At 50.6% G+C, this 20,109-nt stretch overlaps 1 protein-coding gene across 1 annotated transcript in view; it reads right to left on the bottom strand.

Moving 5' to 3' along the window:
• Window positions 1-20,109, bottom strand: part of CSNK2A2 (casein kinase 2 alpha 2) — an 876,327-nt gene that overhangs the window by 443,958 nt on the left and 412,260 nt on the right. The window contains exon 5 of the mRNA XM_069654499.1: window positions 18,893-18,952. Coding sequence (XP_069510600.1) covers window positions 18,893-18,952 — 60 coding nt within the window. The remainder of the gene's footprint in view (window positions 1-18,892; window positions 18,953-20,109) is intronic.

The raw sequence follows: 20,109 nt of genomic DNA on the forward strand, positions 1-20,109 counted from the left end.
TGCCGAATCATCGTGAGACAAAGGCTCAGATTATTTGTCGGCAGTTGTAATACCATCCGCGGCACTAGGGGGCCTAGCGGTCGGTTTTCCGGGTAGAGGCATAAATGTAGTTTTTGGGCCTACTGAGGCCTTGGAAACCGTTGGGCTCCCGCACTTCGATGCGTGTAGGTTTCGGAGTAGCGCCCTTAGTTTGTTTCGATTGCCCAGTCGCAAGACGCTGCTGTGGATGCGGGGAAGGCTTTGGATCTGAACGATCCGAAGGAACCGGCGAAGTTTTCGGCGGCCCCGTTGGCGCTTTTGCCTTTTTCGATGAAGGGGTTGGGTGCTTATTGTGATGCGCATGTACGCCCCTGTTGCCGGGTGTAGTCCCCGTAGCAAGACCAAAGTCGAGCCTAGAAGGGTCGGGGACGGGCGTTGCGGACCTAGATGCGTCCCCCTCAAGGTCTACAACATCCGCATTGGACGTTTGGTCATCCGAAGTACCCCCGTCACTCAGCTGGCGTGGCGGTGGGGGGCTCCACACATGACATACCATACACGGTCCAACGCTTTATACAGCGCTCCATAAGGTTCTTGGGCCGAAGGAGTTTGCACGCCGCACACCGCTTCTCGTCGTGCTCTAGGGGGAGACAGGCATTACACGTCCTGTGTTTGTCCTTCCAAGGATATCTGACCCTACACTTAGGGCAGAATCTAAAAAGGAGTCCTTTCCATAGCAAAAGGGAAGGATGACCAGACCAACAAGGAAAAGAGGGGAAAGGAGGAAAGACATACTAAACAATATGGCCACCCTGACCCCACTCTCCCTACTGTATAGGTCGGCGATAGGGCCCGACCACGTGGAAAATCCGGCCGCCGGATCTTAGGCACCGTAATGCACAGCCGTAGACGATTCCCCCGTAGTCTTCGTCGAAGATGTTCTTGTTGGGTGTAGTAACTTAACGGGGAATAAACCGACAATTCGGTAAAGATAAACAATGTCTCTAGTAAGAGCTCCGCTATAGGCTATATAGTTATCTGGGCAGAAAAACACAACCTGAGGGACCTCGGCACGTGAGGGATTTTGGGTACTACACACGTCATGATAGGGATAGTGTTACAGACACACCTATGCAGACATCCCCTTTCGGTCCCCGAAAGACAAGATGCAATACTCTGTGGTTACCACTGGATGTCAGACCATAAGCACAGCATGTGATTCTAAGCAGATTAACAAGCATCAGAAATATATATATATATATATATAGTCATCATAGGGTCAAAAACACAAAAAATCATCAAAGCAGGCAAGAAATTTAGATGCAGTAAGGAACAAGTTACTTACCTGTAACTGTTGTTCTCCAGCATGGGTCTGGCATGGATTCACATGCTCATGAATATTCCCCGTCGTCAGGCTGGGAATCCTCGGTAAAGAAAAAACCAGTATCAGTTTCGTTTCTGATCTGTCTTTCGTAGTAATAACCAATCACTGGTCTCTGCGTCATACTGACCACAGCCAATGACTGCCCTCTACCTAAGCACCGCCTCTGGCAGCCATCTTCAGATTTGGAAGCACGTAAAGTGGCAGTATGACCAAGTGAAGAGCCGCAGAGGGGTAGGCGGGAGGGTTCGCATGTGAATCCATGCCAGACCCATGCTGGAGAACAACAGTTACAGGTAAGTAACTTGTTCCTTCTCCAGCATGGGGTCTGGCATGGATTCACATGCTCATGAATAAAGAATACATAGCAGTACACACATGCACAACCACGGGAGGTGGCAAAGGCTCAACATTAAGCATTACATCAAACTCAACATTAAGCATCTTACCTCCTCACAAGGCTCACCTCAGGCGAACAGGTTGCGCAGCACTGCTTGGCCGACCCTGGACTCCTCCCTGGAATCCCGGTCGACGCAGTAGAATTTCGTGAAGGTGTGCGTCGACCTCCACGTAGCAGCCCTGCATATGTCCAGCAGGGGCACATCAGAAAGGAACGCCGTGGTAGCTGCGATCGCTCTGGTGGAATGGGCTCTCGGACAGCCAGGCAGCGGTCGGTTTGCCAACCGATGACAGTACATGATACAGCCGGAGAGCCATCTGGAAATGGAAGCCTTCGAGAGAGCCTTCCCCTGATTGACAGGTCCAAAGTTCACAAAGAGTTGTGACGTCTTCCGAAAACACTTCGCGCGGTCCACGTAGAACTTCAGCGCTCTAGCCACATCCAGCGAGTGCAAAGTCCTCTCAGCCGGCGACGAAGGCGACGGGAAGAACACAGGCAACACCAAGGGTTCGTTGAGATGGAAGTCCGACGGTACCTTGGGCATGAAGGAGGGGTGCGTCCTGAGCACTACCCTCGTGTCGTGGAAAGTCAAGTACGGGGCCTTGCAGGAAAGGGCCTGGATCTCTCCCACTCGTCGTGCGGAGGTGATGGCCACAAGAAAAGCTGTTTTCCACGATAGAAACTTCAACGGGGCCGAGTGCAGAGGCTCGAATGGAGGTCCCATGAGCTTGGTCAGCACCACGTTGAGCTCCCACGCCGGGGCCGGAGCCTTCACCGGCGGGAACGATCTGAACAGTCCCTTCATGAACTCTTTCACCAGACGATGAGACCACAAGGACGTCCGCCCCGTGGTTCTGGTGTATCGGGAGATCGCAGCAAGATGAATCTTGATGGACGCGTGTGCCAGACCAGCTTTGGCCAGCGTCAGCAGGTACGGCAGTACTTGGGGAGCCGTAATCCGTAGAGGGTTAATCTTCTGTGCGTGGCACCAGACAGAGAACCTCTTCCATTTGTGTCCGTACCATTTAAGAGTCGAGGACGCCCTGGCCTTTGCAAGAACCTCTCTGCAATCGGCCGGTATGTCGTATCCTCCAAACTCTAGCGCTGCAGGAGCCAGGCCTGCAAGTTCAGCGACTTCGGGTCGTGGTGGAGGATGGCGCCTCCTTCCCTGGAGAGTAGATCCGCGTCCGCCGGCAGCTTGATCGGCGGGGACGCTGACAAGTCCAGCAAGTCCGGGAACCATATCTGCCTCGGCCACGCAGGTGCGACGAGGATCATCCTGCACCGTGACCTCTTGAGCTGGTTGACGAGCCGGATTAGCAGAGGCAAGGGAGGGAACGCGTAGAGGAACAGGCCCTCCCAGGGGAACGAGAAAGCATCGCCCATGCTCCTCGTCTGGGGAAACCTGCTGGCGAACCTCCGGCACTTGGTGTTCGTCGCCGTCGCAAACAGGTCGATCTGGGGTGTGCCCCACCGTCGGAAGAGGCGATCCACCAGATCCTGCCGTAGTTCCCACTCGTGGCACGAGCGCAGCTCCCTGCTGAGTGAGTCGGCGATGGTGTTTTTTATCCCTGCCAGATGAAACGGCACCAGAAAAATCCCTTGGGCGACGGCCCAATGCCACAGGTCCTGCGCCTCCTTGGACAGCGCTGGGGACCTGGTTCCGCCCTGTTTCCTGATGTAAAACATGGTGGTGGTGTTGTCGGTGAAGATCCTCACCACCTTGCCCTTGAGGGACGGAAGGAAGGACCCGAGGGCCCAAAACACTGCACGGAGCTCCAGGACGTTGATATGCAGGGACTTCTCGGTCGGGAGCCAGAGTCCCCTTGCGTGCAGATTTTCGGTGTGCGCTCCCCACCCTTCCAAGGAGGCATCCGTGGTCACAGTCTCCTGGTGGGCTGGGGTCTGGAAGTCCATGCCCGCCGTCAGATGCGCGCGGGTGCCCCACCACCGTATCGCTCGTCGGAAACTCTCGTCGAGCTTGATCCTTTCCTCGAAGCTGCCCGTCGTCTGGATCCAGCGCGCATCCAGGAATTCTTGCAACGGGCGCATCCGGAGCCTGCACATGGGAATGAGGTAGATGCAGGAAGACATCATCCCGAGGAGGGACTTGATGGACCTCACTTTGGCCGCGTCGGCCACCAACATCCGTTGCACCTTGCCCAAGATGGTCCTGGTCCTCTCCTCCGACGGGGAGGCCAGAAGGGACACTGTGTCGAGCATCGCTCCCAGAAACAGTGCGACTTGCGCGGGCACCAGGTGGGATTTGGCGTAGTTCACGGAGAATCCCAGGTCCGTGAGGAGTTGGACGGTCCTTGCCGTGTGGACCACGGCGAGCTCCCTCGTCTTGGCGCGGATGAGCCAGTCGTCCAGGTAGGGGTAGACGTGAATCCCCTCACGGCGCAGCTGCGCCGCCACCGGTGCGAGGCACTTGGTGAATACCCTGGGTGCCGACCGTAGTCCGAAGGGAAGGGCTTTGAACTGGTAATGACGCCCCTGGACCACGAACCTGAGGAATTTTCGGTGCCCCTTTAGGATGGGAATGTGGAAGTAGGCATCCTCCAAATCCAACGACGATAGGAAGTCTCCTTCCTCCAGCTGACCCAGGACGTGCTGGAGGGTGACCATCCGGAACTTCTGCGCCTTGATGAACTTGTTCAGACGTCGCAGGTCTAGGATGGGGCGCCATCCTGCCGTCTTCTTCTTCACGAGGAAGTATCTCGAGTAGACTCCGGAGCCCCGAAGCCTCTTTGGGATGAGTTCGATGGCGCCCTTTCTGAGCATCGCCTTTACCTCCAGGAGAAGTTGAGGGACGTGAAGTTCTTTCCTGGCCACGGGGGGGACGCGCGGGCACCTTCTTTGAAACTCGAGCGCGTGGCCCCGGGCCAGGGCGTCCAGCACCCAACGGTCGGTGGAGATGGACTCCCACACGCTGACGAAGCCCGCCAGCCGGCCTCCCACCGGGGTGCTTCGGTGGGGGCCCGACCCCACGGCCGGTTCAATCCTGCTTGGACGCGGCCTTGCCGCCTTGACCTCCTTGGCGACGACGGCGGGGTCCGCTAGACTTGCCTCGTCCTCTGTAGGCCTCTTGCGACGACGAGCGGGCCGCTTGACGGTAGGAAGCGAAACCGCCGCCGGAACCTTTGGAGGCGCCCTTGCCTCCGCCGCTCCGAAAGGGCGTCCGTCGTTGCTGCAGAACTCCAAGGGCCCGGGCCGTCTCAGTATCCGCCTTGATGGCCTGAAGGGAATCGTCCACTGTCTTCCCAAACAGGTTGTTCCCGTCGAAGGGCATGTCCGGGACTCTGGTCTGGACGTCCTGCCGGAAGTCCGTAGCTTTGAGCCATCCACGACGTCGAAGGCAAACGCCGTTGCCCAGCTGGCGGAACCCAGTGTCGGCGATGTCCGTCGCCACGGTGATGGCGTGGTCCGAGGACACCTCACCTTCCTGCAGGATCTCCAGGGCCTCCGCCCTCTTGTCGTCCGGCAGAAAATCCAGCAGGGGAGCTATCTTGTACCACAGCTCCCTGTCGTAGCGAGCCACGATAGCCAAGGCGTTGGCCGCTTTAATCGTCGTCGCTGCCGACGAGATGACTCTACGTCCCATAGCATCCAATTTCTTTCCCTCGCCGTCCGGCGGGGAAGTCGATGTGGAGGCCGCACCTCCCCCCCGCTTTCTTCCTGGCTGCCGCGGAGACGACGGAATCCGGGGTAGGCTGCGCCCGGAGGCATAGGGGGGCCGTGTCCGGGACCCGGTACTTTTTCTCGTACCGGTCTCTTCTAGCTGGCGTCGTGGAAGGGTTCTTGAGGAGGGAAAGGCCCTCATCCCAAATGTCGTCCAACAGAGGCACTGCGAGGACCGTCTTCCTCTTGGCCTCGCGCCGCTGATAAAGGAAGCCTTCCTTTTTCTTCTCCTCAGGGCAGAGTTGGAAAAGCTCGGAAGCCCTGGAGATCATGGAGTGGAAAGATCCGATCTCGTCGGGCGGAGAAGCCCTGGTGGGAGGCGACGACGGAATATCCTCGTCGTATGCCTCGTCGTCCGTACCCGTCGCTGCCGTGTCAGTCCCCGTATCATCCCCTCGGGTGGACGGGGAGGAGGGCTGGACGGGGCGCGACGGTTGAAAAGGAGGTGGTGGATGGATCCTTCTTTTCTTGGTAGGGGGAACACCAGAAGGTCCCGGTTCTGGATCCCCCGACGGGAGAGGTTCCTCCGTCGGTAACGGTAGCCTCGTCCTTATCTCGGAGCATAAGGACTGTATGGCCAACAAAATGGCCGCCAAGTTGTCTTGCGGCGCTGGCAGAGGGGAATCCGACGGGCGAGCAGGGGCCCCGTCGGTATCCTCGACGATGTCGTCGTCGTCACCTGCGTCGGGGTCCATTCCGACGGGCTGGCCTTCTTCCACGCCTAGGCCGTGGCTTAAGACCTCGATCAGCTCCTCTTCTGAGGTTGAGGCCGAATCTACGACGACGCCCTGCCCCCCCTTCTTCTTCCCCACGGAGGGTTTCACGGGGGTCCTATCGATGGGCACAAAAGAAGACTCCCTCCGAGGAGGCAGGGAGATTCTGGGCCCTGAGGTCGCCACCACTGGTGCAGCCTCCACAGGCTGAGCCAGGGCCGCCGCGACCGTTTCGATAGAGGGCTTGGTCGGATGGATCAAGGCCTTCACCACCTTAGGTGCGCTCACCGCCTTATCCTTGAGGGAGGGGGCACTGCCACGCTCCTCCTCTGCCTTAGAGCTCGACCGGGGCCTCTCCAGGAGCTTCGCCGGGTGCTCGGCCTTCCTCTTACCCGACCCAGAGCGTTGGCTCGTGGTTGATGGGGCCGGGGAGGGTGCGCCCTGCCTGGCGCCCGTAGAGCCCGACCGTTCGGCGCTCCCGGTGCCAGCGGACTCGCGGTGCTTGGCCTTATGTTGGGCCCCCGTCGCCGGGGCGCCCTCAAAGGTCTTAGAAGACCGCTCGGATTTCTTCTTCTCGCCAGACGGGCTCTTACCCTCCAGCCAGTTGGCGAGACGTTGATGGCGGTCCTTCATGGTCCGTTCCGACATGTTGCCGCAAAACGCACAGTCCTTCTCCACGTGCGTCTTGTCCTCATGAAGGCAGTAAAGGCAGAAAGAGTGTTCGTCCTCCTTAAAGACGTTCTGCAGCTGGCATCCAGGGCAGACCCTGAACAGCTTTCCGGGCGTCGAGCTTCCCTTCTCCTGGGCCATCTCCGAGACCGGGCCTGAGAAGCTTCTGGAGTCCTCCGAAGTGTAGCTCGACGAAATCTTCACCCTTGAGGGGCGCAGACGAATCCGACACGGGTCCCCGTTGATCGGATGTAGGATCGGTGGAGCTTGAGGCTCTTTTGACCGAAAGAATCGAAGTTTTTGTGAAAAAAGCGCGAAAAATAGCACTAACGCTCGAGAGCAATAGCACGAGGATCCCAACACATGAACGTGCGGTAAAAATCTGAAGATGGCTGCCAGAGGCGGTGCTTAGGTAGAGGGCAGTCATTGGCTGTGGTCAGTATGACGCAGAGACCAGTGATTGGTTATTACTACGAAAGACAGATCAGAAACGAAACTGATACTGGTTTTTTCTTTACCGAGGATTCCCAGCCTGACGACGGGGAATATTCATGAGCATGTGAATCCATGCCAGACCCCATGCTGGAGAAATGATGGAACCAGATCACAAGACAAAGTCCTAACATAAGCAGTCCAAACACTAAGATGAATGGGGCCTTGTGCCCAAAAGTAACAGGAGCCACTAGGTTTCTCACCAGAATGTCATCTCTGTAGTTGGGATTCAAAAGGCATGTGTTGGTGAATGTTTCACAGTTCTACAACTATTTTACCAAAAAGTTAAGTGTTTTCCTTTCCTCCAGACCCAAGGATAACCAATGGGCAGGATAGTCTAGGTTCGAAGACTAAAAGGTGAGAGGAATAAAAGGGACTTGGTAAGGTTATCCTATGGCACACAGTGTTTACTATACTCCCCCAACCCCCGCCAACTCAGTTTTTCCCAATTACTTTGTGGATAGTCTCGGGGTCACCGGGGCCTCAATCTTCCACTGTGTGATCATTTGAGAGGTTCCCTTTTCACAGAAGAAATGCAGAATCCATTGATGCAGACGGCTTCAGGAAACTTCACATGCTGGAGAAAGGAGAGTTCCAGCAACGGTCTCCACACAGGCGACAAGCGTCCTCTTTCAATTTCAGCCTTGGCAGTTGCTCCAAGACAGGTTCTGTGAAGGTGTACAGCTGAAATTCCGGGAGAAGGCTAATAGTGGTACAAGCTGGCAAACACTGAAGTTCCAGACTCGAACACGAAACGGCAACGCTTCTGGCGAGGTAGCCCACGATAGAACTGGTCAGTCCACTCCACCAGGCAGTCCATAGACACATCCCAATGCTCGGTAGAGCAGAATCCTTCAGAAGGTGTCAAGACTGGTTGTTCCCACTAGTCCAAGGGAATTAAGCACCACTCAGGGTCTTCGGAGATTAGGAGCAGGGTTTCACCGGGCTGGCAACTGAAAGCGATTCTGGACCACTTCAGGAGTCTTGAGAAGGCTTCTCGGCTCCAACGATGATCTGAAGAAATGGCTGCAGAGGTCCTCTACTTATCCAAAAACTGAGCTGAAATCAAGTCCAAGCCCACCAATGGTAAGGATCTGCACCATTCAAACAGCCAGTAGTTGTCAAAGCAGGGACAACTACTGGTTTTGCATTTCAGGGCTGTGGACTGCAACTAGACTGTTCTCGCCCCCTTCCTGAACGGGTGCAGACACGGACACACGCTGACACACAGCTTTCCAGGGCAAGTGCATGACCTTATTTATTTATTCAGATTTGTAGAGCGCACGTCAGCCCGGGGGCATCGTGACGCTCGTTACAGACAATATCTTAGTTACATAAGATGCAATATTTACATACAAATGCAATATTTACAGTAGACATGTACGCATTAGCAATGCAGTATATTTACATGGATTCCTGAGTTTCCCCTATTATTTTGCAAGGAATGAGGTTTTCAGTTTCCTGCAAAAAATAGGGAGTGAGTTTTCCACTCTGTCTGCAGGATGAGCGTTCCAGGTCTTGGCTGCGATGTAGGGGAAACTTAGACCTCCGGCTCTGGCTTTTTTGATGCGTGGGATGCAGAGCAGGTTGGAGTATTGCGTCCTGGTGGGACGGGAGGAGGATGGTTTGAAGATGGTTTCTGATAGATAGGACGGGGCGGAGAGAGGCATGTGTGTGTGAGGGTGAGGATTTTGAGAGAGTGATCTGCTCTTTGACCGGGAGCCATTGGGCTGAGTGCCTGGCATGGGTGATATGCTCTCTTCTTGGGATACTAAGAGCGGGCCGGAGAGCATTGTTCTGCGTGACTTGTAGTCTTTTTAGGTCGATGTGCCTGCTAGGAGTGCATTATAGTAGTCCAGTTTGGCTCCAATAGTTGCTCTCGCTATAGAGAGGCAGTTGGGTTTGGAGAGGTAAGGCTTGATGGCGTTTATGAGTTTGGTGGTGTGCTCAGATGAGGAAGTGATTGCGCTGACTTATCTAATCATAGTGAGGAGTCAAGGTTTACTCCCAGTGTCTTTACGGCTGTGGAAATGGGGATGATGGAGTTGTCAATGGAGAAGTTAGCCTACAGTTTGTCTAGGGTATTCTGTTGACCTAATATCATGATTTCAGTATTGTCACCATTGAGGCAAAGGCCATTAACTGCCATCCATGCCTTGATGATGGAGCAGATTGTGTGGAGTTCCTTGGTGTCTTCGTTGTATGATCCTGAAAGGGGTAGAAATACCTCTGTGTCGTCCGCGTAGTTCGTGTATGTGATGCCGTATGAGTCGAGTTTGTCAAAGAGGGGCTTGTTGAATAAGTTGTAGAGTATGGGTGCAGTGCATGATCCTTGAGGGACCCCGCAGTGGATTGTCAGATCCACCAGGGCTGTTTCTGTGCCATGTTCTTTCCGGAAGCCTGATTGCCTAGTCTTGAGGATGGAGTGGGTTTCCAGAAAGTGTTGGATTCGGCAATGTGCAGCTTTGTCCAGTAATTTCAGGAGGAATGGCACCGTGGTTATTGGTCTGTAGTTTGGTTGTAAGGGGTCGAGAGTAGTTTTTTTGTTTTTTTTTTTGGAGAGGCCGGACACAGGCCTCTTTGAGGTTAGCTGGGATGATGCCGGTTTTAAAGGATGCATTGATGAATGCCGTAAAGAGCGGCGCAAAACAGTCTGCACAGTCTTTGATGGGTTTTGGTGGGCAAATATCGCCTTTACAGGGGGAGGGTTTGAGATTTTTTAGTAGGTTGATAACTTCTGATTCAGTGACGTCTCTGAAGGAGAAGTCAGGTATGGTGGGCCTAAACGAGGTGGGTGGGGTGTTGGTGGGTTTAGTTCCTGCCTGTTGAGGAAGTGCTTTGCAGTGGTCTTTGATTTTCTTTTGGAGAAGGTCAATTTTGTGTAGCATGGCAGCTTGAATGCTGGTGCACCAAGCTTCATCTTTGGTTATTTCGTCTGGTGTATTGGGAGGAGGGGGATGGGGGGGGGGAGAAGGTGAGCTCATTAACAATGGAGAAGATCTCCTTAGAGTGTGATTTGGCATTAGAGATTTGTGTGTTGAAAGCGTTGGCTTTGGCATTGGTGATAGCTATCTTGTATTGGTGGGAGATTAGATTGAAATTGTTTTTTGGTACTGGTGCAGGGGTCAGATTGCCAGTTTTATTTGTGCTGCTCTTTTGTGGGATCGCATTGATTGCAGTTCTTCGATAAACCAGGGGGTGGTGTGTAGAGATTTCTTTTCTTTTTTCCATTCGAGTGGTACTATTTCATTGATAGCTTTGGTGATGATATCTTTGTAGATGTCTGCTAGGATATTGGGGTCATTAGTGAACGGGGGAGCTAGCTCGGGGCTATTGAGGTATGAGCGCAGGTTATCCTTTGAGTTTTTTTGAGCTTCTGACTTGTGCAGCGCTAGCAGGGGTCAGAGTTTTGTGGTTTTTGGTGATAGGAATAGAGAACTCGATGCAGTTGTGGTCGGTCCAGAGCAATGAGGAGTTAAGAGGTGATAGTGGAGAGGCAGTTATGGTCTGCAATCCAATCAAGAATGCGGCCTTTGGCGCGAGTAGGACTTTCTACTTTTTGGGTGAAGCCCAGGTCATTAAGTTCCTTGGTGAGAGTGGCTGCAGATTTGTCGTTAGTATTGTTGAATCAGAGATTGAGGTCCCCCAGTAGAAGGGTTTTGGTGGAGCGTTTGATATTATTGCTGAGGATGTGAATGATGTTATCCTGGAAGTCTGGGTTGTTGCCTGGGGGGGTGGTATAGTAGGTGAATGTTGATGGTGCTGTTGGGTGACAGTGTGAGTTTGGTCGATAAGGTGAGAGTTGTTGGTTGAGGGGTGACTGACAGGTCGGAGCTGGAGGTTCTCCTTGTAGATGAGGGCTACTCCGCCTCCTATTCGATCTGGCCTGTCTTGTCTGAGTATGGTGAAGTCAGGTGGTAGTGCAAGTGCAACGGCTGGGCCTGATGCTTCATGTAACCATGTTTCAGTGATGGCTAATATGTCAATGTTATTGTTGGTTATGAGATCATTAATATCAGATGCATGAGTTGGGAGTGATCGGACATTGAGTAGGGCACATTTGATGTGAGGTGTTTGTGGTTTGAGGAAGTGTGAGTGGTGGTCATATCTGATATGTTAAGTGAGGTTGTATTGTGGGCTGTGGCGTGGTTAGTGGGTGGTGGACTGAGGGAGAGTGGGTTTCCCATGCGGGGGCAGCGTTTGGAAGTGGTGCGGGAGCTCAGTCTATGGTTTCTGTGTTCTGTGGGAAGGGGTAGTGTGCTAAATTCTGTGGTCTGTGTGCGAGCTCCAAGCCTTTCTAGTCTTTGCATAATTGCGACACAGGGTGTGCGAGGTGGCATGGTTTGTGTGGCATCCGGGGTAGCGAGATGCATGTGGTAGGGGAGTGGGCTTAGTGGTGTGAGCATGAGGGGATGGGTAAGAGTATAGAGTTGTGGAGCAGTGAGTGTTGCGAGGAGAGTGAGCAGCGTGGTGGTGCCAATAGTGGGCTTGCAGGACACTCTGGGCATGATTGTATGCTGGGCGTGGCTGTGTGTGGAGGAGGAGGACACAGTCAGGTTGGGTGGACCTAGCCTGAGGTAGGCAGGAGTGAGCGCCCATAAGGCACAACACAATTCAAATGTGGTCTGAAGGCGACCATAAGGCACAAGACAATTCAAATGTGGTCTGAAGGCGACCATAAGGCACAGCACAATTTAAATGTGCAACGATCAAATGCTACATTCAGAAAGACACAATAAGACTGAAATGCCAGGTGGGTAAAAAGTCATGGATGCAATGAGTGGGTGCCTTGATCTGAAAAAACACATTTGGGCTGGATAGTAACGTAACACCTATGGAAGCATTCAGGTACAGTAGGGGGCGCAAATAGTATAGTCACCAGGCAGAGCTGTTGTGGCAGCTCGGTGCTGATCCATTAATATATTGGGAGTGAGCATCAGAATGAAGTGAATCCGGGAGGATGCAGTACATGGAATCACGAGTACATTTGGCGACTGGGTGCTTAGAGACCAGGTGTACTGCATTAGTTGATAGACGTGTGCATATCAGCTAATATTAGAAGGGTTGGAGTGATAATGCAATAATGTCACAAGTGGTTGTAGTGTTACCTTAGCCGTGCATGTTGATTGGGCATGGGCAGGCAGGGGTTCTGGCTGACGGCAAGTGACAGGCTCGGGACAGGCACTGTGAGAGCCTTCGTTGAGGTGGGCCGGCACGAACTCGCGTGCCGGCTCGTGATTCGTGCACAAAAGCACCACGAGGGCCAATCAGGGCGCAGTCAAGCCGAAATGGAGGAGGATGCACTTCTCATCGTGCAGGCGGCCATCTTTGAGTAGCACAACTCGTGGTGCTTAATGGAGGCTGGTTTCAGATTTATACCTCAAACAAAACAAGGTGAATCTGGCTGGGTACAGGCCATGTGCAACTTAGCATTAAAGCTGCTGAAATATGCTGCAATAATACGGCGTTCTGCCGCGACTTCGGGGGAGGCTTTCCACAATAGCACAATTGTGCTCTTTAGCCGGAAGGCTTACCTTGCTGCTTATAAGGATTTGCCTGACCTGAGAAGGCAGGAAGTAGGCCACCAAACTACAATATGGGCAAAGAACAAGTGAAAATCTCATGGCACAGCCACTTTAGTAGCCAAATGCGGTAAACATGAATAGACACACCAAAAAAAAAATATATTGTAACTGCTGCACCTAGCTTGTCTTTAGGCACTTCTAAAATGTCCATGTGTAAAAAGCTAGGATGACACAAAAGTAGCCTCATTGCACTGTAAAGTGCAGTGTGCAAGTACGAGAATTCAAAAGGGAAACCGTTTCCCAGTACCAATAGTCGGAAGGACTGATCACTTCCCCATAACAACGAGCGAAAGACCAGGAAGGCTTTACTTCCCCTCAAAACTTCAAGGCAGGATAAAAACCGAGCGAAAGGTAGCAGTTCCCAAAAACCATTATCTGATGTGCAGGTTGCTTGTGAATCTATAGATGTTAATGTTAAAGGACATTTGTACCGCACACTATCACCACCGGAGTGGTCCCCTGGAGCTCTGCCGGCTCTGAAAGAGGGAAAGGGAGGGTGAGTTAGTGGGAGGAAGCTGGAAAAGTGCAAGAGAGCAGTGATGTGTTGTTGGCAGCCTCAGCCCGGTGGGTCCGTTGGCTGGGCCTGGGGTGTTTGAGGCCGGTAGTCTTCGTGTACTGTTGTGAGAGTCTACAAGTGTTTTTGTTTTGTTTCAATGTAGTGAAGTTTGTGCGGTTTGTTGTGCTGTAGGTTTGTGGTTGTGTTTGGTTTGGAGTTTGAGAGGTGTATGCAGATGGGAACATTGTTAGTGGATTGGTTAGTTGGCATTTCTGTCTCAAAGTGAGACGCTGGGTTTGCATAATCTCCCTAGATGGGGAGTGGGGGCATTTCTGCACCGCTGTCCTGATCTGTGCTTGTCCGGTATTCACACTGTCCCGTTCATATCTGGCCTCCATTTCCATTAACTTCCTTCATGAACCTTAACTGCCTTCCTTTTCCACTCATACGGCCAGCGTACCTGCTAAAGTCCAAGACTCAGAGTGTGGTGATTGTTAACCTAGAAAACTCTATAACAGTGTGGTACTTGTTAGCAATTATGGGGCCAGTGAGGAAGTTGGCTCGAGTTGGCTGGGGTTGTCGATTCTGTCTTAATGGGTGTTGCTTGTGTTTTATTTGACTTGGCATTACCCGTCTAGTTGTGGAGGCGGTTTTAGTCGGTTCTGGATGTTGTCAGTGTCCTATGTTTAGTCATTCTTTTTCCTTTCCGTTGTCTTGGTTTTCAATTTGCATCTGTGGTGTTGAAGAGCCAGGTGTTGTTCAAGGTTTTTGAGGCCAAGTGGTAGAAGGAGGTGCCTCCAAGTTTTTTCTTAAGGTATGGTTTTAGTTCCAGGCGGATTTCCTTGCTTGACCTGAGGAGTCTTGTTGGCTTGTAAATTGTTTTTTTTTTTTTCGGTAAGCATTGTGCTCCTTGTACACTGATTGCCCTGTGCGTCATGCACATTGTTTTGAAGGTGATGCGATGTTTGACTGGGAGCCAGTGTAGTGTTTTTAGGGCAGGAGAGATGTGGTCTCTTCTGGATAGTTTGAGGAGTATTCTGGCTGCTGTATTTTGGATCCGTTATAGTTTCTTCAAGAGGTATTCTGGTATTCCGAGGTAGAGGCTGTTTGCATAGTCGATTCTTGACATAAGGGCGACGATTGTGAGTGTTTTGTGCGTGAAGGAGAGGAAAGGTAGGATTCTTCCTGCCGTGTGGAGGAGGAAAAAGCATTAGACTATTGCATTTATTTGTGGTTCTAAGGTTAGAGTGTTGTCCATCAGGACTCCCAGATTTTTTACTACCTTAGATGGTGAGGTACCCATTTCCGTTGGCCACGGGATGGCCGTTTCATTCTCTTGGTCTTTGGATATGATCATGTTTTCTGTCTTTCGTGGGTTGATTTTCAGGTTGTTGGCATTCATCCAGTTGAATACTTCTTTTAGACACTCGATTAGGGTTGAGTGGTCGGCTTGGGTGTCTTCGATTTTGTGGAATCTCTCGAACTTTCTACATCAATCCTCTCCCTCCATGTTTTGTTTTGATGAAACTCCAATTAAGTTAGATATCTTGCAGTGTCCATGAAGACTTTCTTACTGGAGGTTCCCTACTGTACGAGCCAATCTGATCACTCTGTGCCACTTCCAGCCCCTGTATATTTCACCTCAGATAATCCGGTCTCAAATTTAGAGGCCACTCAGAAACTCCTCTTATGGGTGTAAAAGTCTACAACAAAACTGTCCTATTGCTTCCAACGGAAAGCCACTCCCCTTCAGCGGGTTTAGCACAGTCTCAAAGATGATGCCCAGCACCTTCGCTGTCCCCCATTTTAATTTGAAATTAACAAGGGCTCCCCATGTGCAGATGTCTCAACTCAATTTTCCGACTCTGATCAACTGCTGCGGTTCCAGTTACTCAAGGATTTACTCTTTAGCAGCAAGCTCTTCTTTATTATGAGCAAGTCAATGCTACTCACTTTTTTATGGATTAGACGCTGTGCTTGGAACAAGCATCGTCAGTTATGATGGGTGATCCTTTGCTGTGGAAGAACCTTAATCCATTGCCTTGTGTCCCACTAGTTTTAACCCACTAGCCCAAAGCATGTTAACAGCACCAAGACTTCTGTGCCCATGGGGACAGCAGATGCCACAGTTCTGCTCATTTGTGCCCCTGCTAGCCTGCTCTCCTTCCTTTCTCGAGGCACCTTATGATCACGATAACTGGGGTCAGGCGGCTCTCACCATCTTTGTTGGAACATTTTTGATCCCACTGCTTCAGGTCCACTATACATTTGTGTGGGTTGGCTCCTGTTTTTAGCTCTCGCCATCTAAACCGGCCACAGTGGGAGTTCAGGACCAGGTCACTGCCTTCAAAATGTACTCTGGTCTCCACACTGCACTTCTTTCTTCCTGAATGGCAAGGCATCCGCCATCTAATGTATGTAGAGCACACGGCCCGGCCACTCATTCTGCTTAATCGCAGATCGCCTAATAGGTGAGAACTCTCTCCAACGCCTTATCCGTATTGTATACGGCTTTTTAACCAAAATGGCCTATTCTACTCACAATTTATATGGAAATGTCTTTTCGTACATGTTAAACCCACCAGAATACTGATTGTAGTCTGAACATGTGACGAAGGGTACTTCTTCCCCTCTATTGCTACCACGAAATCCTCTTGCATTTCCAGAGGCAGAGCAAATGCAAAGAAAGTTAAATGCTACCACATGTAGTTATTATACACTAGGACAGCGCAGCTGTTAGCCTGCCTTAAATGCAGAGTATTTTTAGTAAAAATGTAACCAGTGACATGAGATTCCTAGCACTCCGGGCTGGAGGGCCCCTTCTGGCATTGAACCGAGCCAAATTTGCTTTTTAGTCTTTCCCCTTTTGTAACGGAACTGAAGGCTGAAAAACACTGGCCTGGAGGGTTTCCCAGAGCAATGGCAGAGGTTATGATTCCTTAAAAGCTTTCTAGCTATGCTAGCTATGATCTTTGTGTTGTGCTGAGTCGGACGGGTAGGACCAGCTGGGTGTTCCAAGCTTGTAAACCCCCTGCATCAACCTACATGTCGCATACAATGGGCATGAAACATGTATTTAGGTTCCTCATATCATGGAGAAGAGATGTGACCCAGCAGTTCAAGCTGGAGTCGCCCTTTTTGGGTGGGGCCAAGCCTGATTTGCATATGGTTTTTCCCCTACTGTAATGACAAGACAGTCTAAAAACCTATGGTCGGGGGGGTTTCCCAGAGAAATGACTTATTCCAAACCTTTCAGCCATCACCCTTTGTGTTTTGGTGAATGCATTAAGAGTTGATAATATCTCATCCTTATCTTTTGAAGCATCAGGGTCTATATCCACCTGCTGAGGCGGAGACCCCAATCCAGAGGCTTCTTGTCACTGACTAGATGTAAGCTAGAGCGGAGGAATAAGCAGTGCATACTGGTGATCGCATTGGTGTACAGACTGAAGTCACTGACATGAGCATCAGGAATTTGCTGCCTGATCGGTAATCTGAAGTATCATGTATGTGGTATGAAGTCACTAACTTGGCCAAGGTCCCTTCTAAGATGATCCCCACAGATACCACTGTAAAGACAGCACATTATATGAGCCCACACACCAAAGAAAAGGAGCGTCCTTCAAAGGAACTGAAGAAACAAAGGCAGTAAGGGGTGTCCATCAAGAACACCATCATTTCCATCTGTCGAGCCATGGCCCATACCAGAAGGATGTGGAAAACCCCATAGTCCTAGAAGCCACAGTAACAGGAATATCACCCAAGGCAGTGCAAGAATGGCATGTGAACATTAAAGAGCGATGCCTACTGATGCTCTGCCAGGCACAGGTACGCAAAGAGTATCTACTTCGGGTCAGTCTGGCATATGTAGTTCCATCGCTGGCCCAAGAGTAGTGTCATAGGTTCGGCCCCAAAACACTAGGAATACTCTTCTAGAAGACTATCGCGGAGCAAGCCACGTGCTAACTCTACCGATTTTCAACCAGGGAAATTAAGACACCCAGAACAGATAGCATAGAAGAGCAGCCCTCTGGACCGGGAGCCCTTGAGGGCATGGCTGATGCATGATGCTCCTCTTCAGGAGGTGCTTGCTGTATGGCCCAAGTGTCTTTACTCCATTTATGCAAACCCTATCTGCACAGTGTTAAAGTTACTGTAGAAAATAGGGAAGGAAAGGGGATGGACACTCAAGAAATTTAGGACAAATTTGGATTTCTCATTTTTAAGATAAAGCTAATAGTACGGACATCCAATTTTCCATTTAAAAAAAAAAATCCAATGGTGAGATATCGCAAAGGTTTCAAATGAGCAGACTCAAGTTTTCTGAAAAAGAGGACTGGAACCAGACTATTGCTTTAGTCAACGGAAGGGCTCCTGTGTTCACTGATGTACTTTTCTAAAATGCCAGAAATGTACATGTTTCACTAATGTAGAAAAGGAAGCACAAACATACTAGGTATGTTTTTCAGACGCCACCCGTCAGTAGCTAATTTGAAAATTGTGAAACAAGGTTCTCAGGAGTGCTCTACGCACTGCTGAAATCTAGACAATATGACTGGTTCATGGAGGTGTCAATCTCCGAAACCTATAGACTTTACAAAATATAAAAGAAACAGACTTGGGATTTTGGGAAAAGACCAGACCCAAAGTTGGGTAATCGCAAAAAGAAAGCACCAAACACAGAAGATCAGGAGACCAATAGAGCTATGTCACAAGACATGAACTGTGACCCTGGGCTCCCAATGCTGTTGACAATCCACTGGTTCATGACTTTTCACCATATTCATTTTTTGATGAAACAAGCATCAAAAGGGGCTAGTTTGATTAATATACACACACACAGACTGCAAGCCTTCCAGGGTGGGGTGCACAGAATGTGCCCAATTTCCCTGGGCAAGTACCAATGCTGTGTATCTGTACCCATACAGCCCCCCTCTTTTTTTATTCCTGCACTTATCAGACATACCCTGTCTGCTGCCTTAAACCTAGCACGTGCCAATTGCTGGCTGCACTTCCATTGTTTGTTGCCTTTATTATTATAATTTTTAATTATGTATCTGTTTCTCCTTTGCTCCGCACTTCCACTCCCCCCGCACCCTTCCATGCACTTTTCCCCTTTCCCTCTCCCATGTACTTTCACGTTCACAATGTCACAGGGCCTAGTAAAATTGTTGTTTTTGTCCTCCCTTGTTTCCCCTCCCTTGTCTTGTTGCGCTCTGAAACACTTGTGTATGAGCCGATTAAAATATCAAACGTGTGGTACACAGATTGAAAAACACCAGTGAGAGACACGTCAACAAAGTTAGACAGATAAGACAGACGTCGGTCTATGCTTAAAAAAAAAAAAAAGATTATAGACATGCAAGATAAGCAGCACATAATCCATAATTGCAGTACTACTGCAGAATAAAGTAACAAAATGTTCCTCCCATCCGCCATGAAGAATGCAAAATCACTACCCCCCCTAACCCACCCTCTCCCCTCCCCAATACTCACTTTGAGCAGCTCATACATATAAAACCGGATATCAAAGTCTGTCAGGACCTGGTACAGTTGCTGAAATAAAGTAAAAAGGTTTAGTGATGAAATTGCAACGTCAATATATTTCAATTTGTTAGTCATGAATTAAGGTGGGTGATACTGGTGAATCTTGGATTCTACAAGGGGAGTCTAGTTTGAAGGATTTAACAGGTTACTCACCGAAGTGACCACCTTACTCCTAGTCCATAGTCCCCTTTCCTCCATACTTGTGGGACATCTCTCCGTCCTGTGGGACGGGACCGGAGCACTTTGTAAAAAGCATCCATTTTTTTCAAAAATGTGTCCCTCTTTCCTGCGCGGGGCCCGGCACGCAGCCGTAACCCCGCCCATCTTGGCTCCGCCCCGCGCATCGCCCATCAGTCCTTTTCTATCGCAGGGTCCAAGACCCATTAGCAATAACAGAGGAACCTTATGAGAGGGGACGGCGGGCAGGCGTATGGAGGAAAGGGGACTATGGACTTGGAGTAAGGTGGTCACTACAGTGAGTAACCTGGTAATACTCCTACGTCCTGTCCCCTTTCCTCCATACTTGTGGGAGATTCCCAAGCACTCCTTACAGGAACTATGGGTGGATGGAAATAACCCTTACTGAAACAGGTTCTTTAGCACAGCCTGACCAAACTGAGCGTCAGCTCTAGAGCTCATATCGAGGCAGTAATGCTTACAGAAAGCAGATGGGGAGGCCCAAGTAGCTGCTTTAGTGATGGACTCCCAGGGAACATATTTCTGAAAGGCAACTGCGGCTGCCTTGCCCCGCACCAGGTGTGCATGGATATTTTTAGGAGGTTTCAGCTTTTGGACGGTGAAAGACTCTGCGATACAGGCGGGAATCCATCTGGAAATAGATGCCTTAGACGCCGGCCTGCCCCGAGTAGGGATGTAGCGGTATAACGGTATACCGTTAAAGATACCGTGAACCACTTAATTGAACAATAATAACCGTCACATTGTTTATACCGGTATACCGTTTATACCGTTAACTGTGCTTTTCAATCTGATTTGGAAAGGCTGCAGTAAGCAATTGCTGCGCAGTCTTGGTCTTGCACTATTGGATGTGCCATCTGCCAAGTAGTTTCAGTTGGAGCAGTTTTTAATGCCATTCCATAAACCACACGAGTCTGACCAGACACAAAATCAGTATGTTAGCAATAGGAAGAATAAATACAGTGCCA

The sequence above is a fragment of the Ambystoma mexicanum genome, chromosome 1p, assembly GCF_040938575.1.
Source record: "Ambystoma mexicanum isolate Mex_15411 chromosome 1p, UKY_AmexF1_1, whole genome shotgun sequence".
NCBI lineage: Eukaryota > Metazoa > Chordata > Amphibia > Caudata > Ambystomatidae > Ambystoma > Ambystoma mexicanum.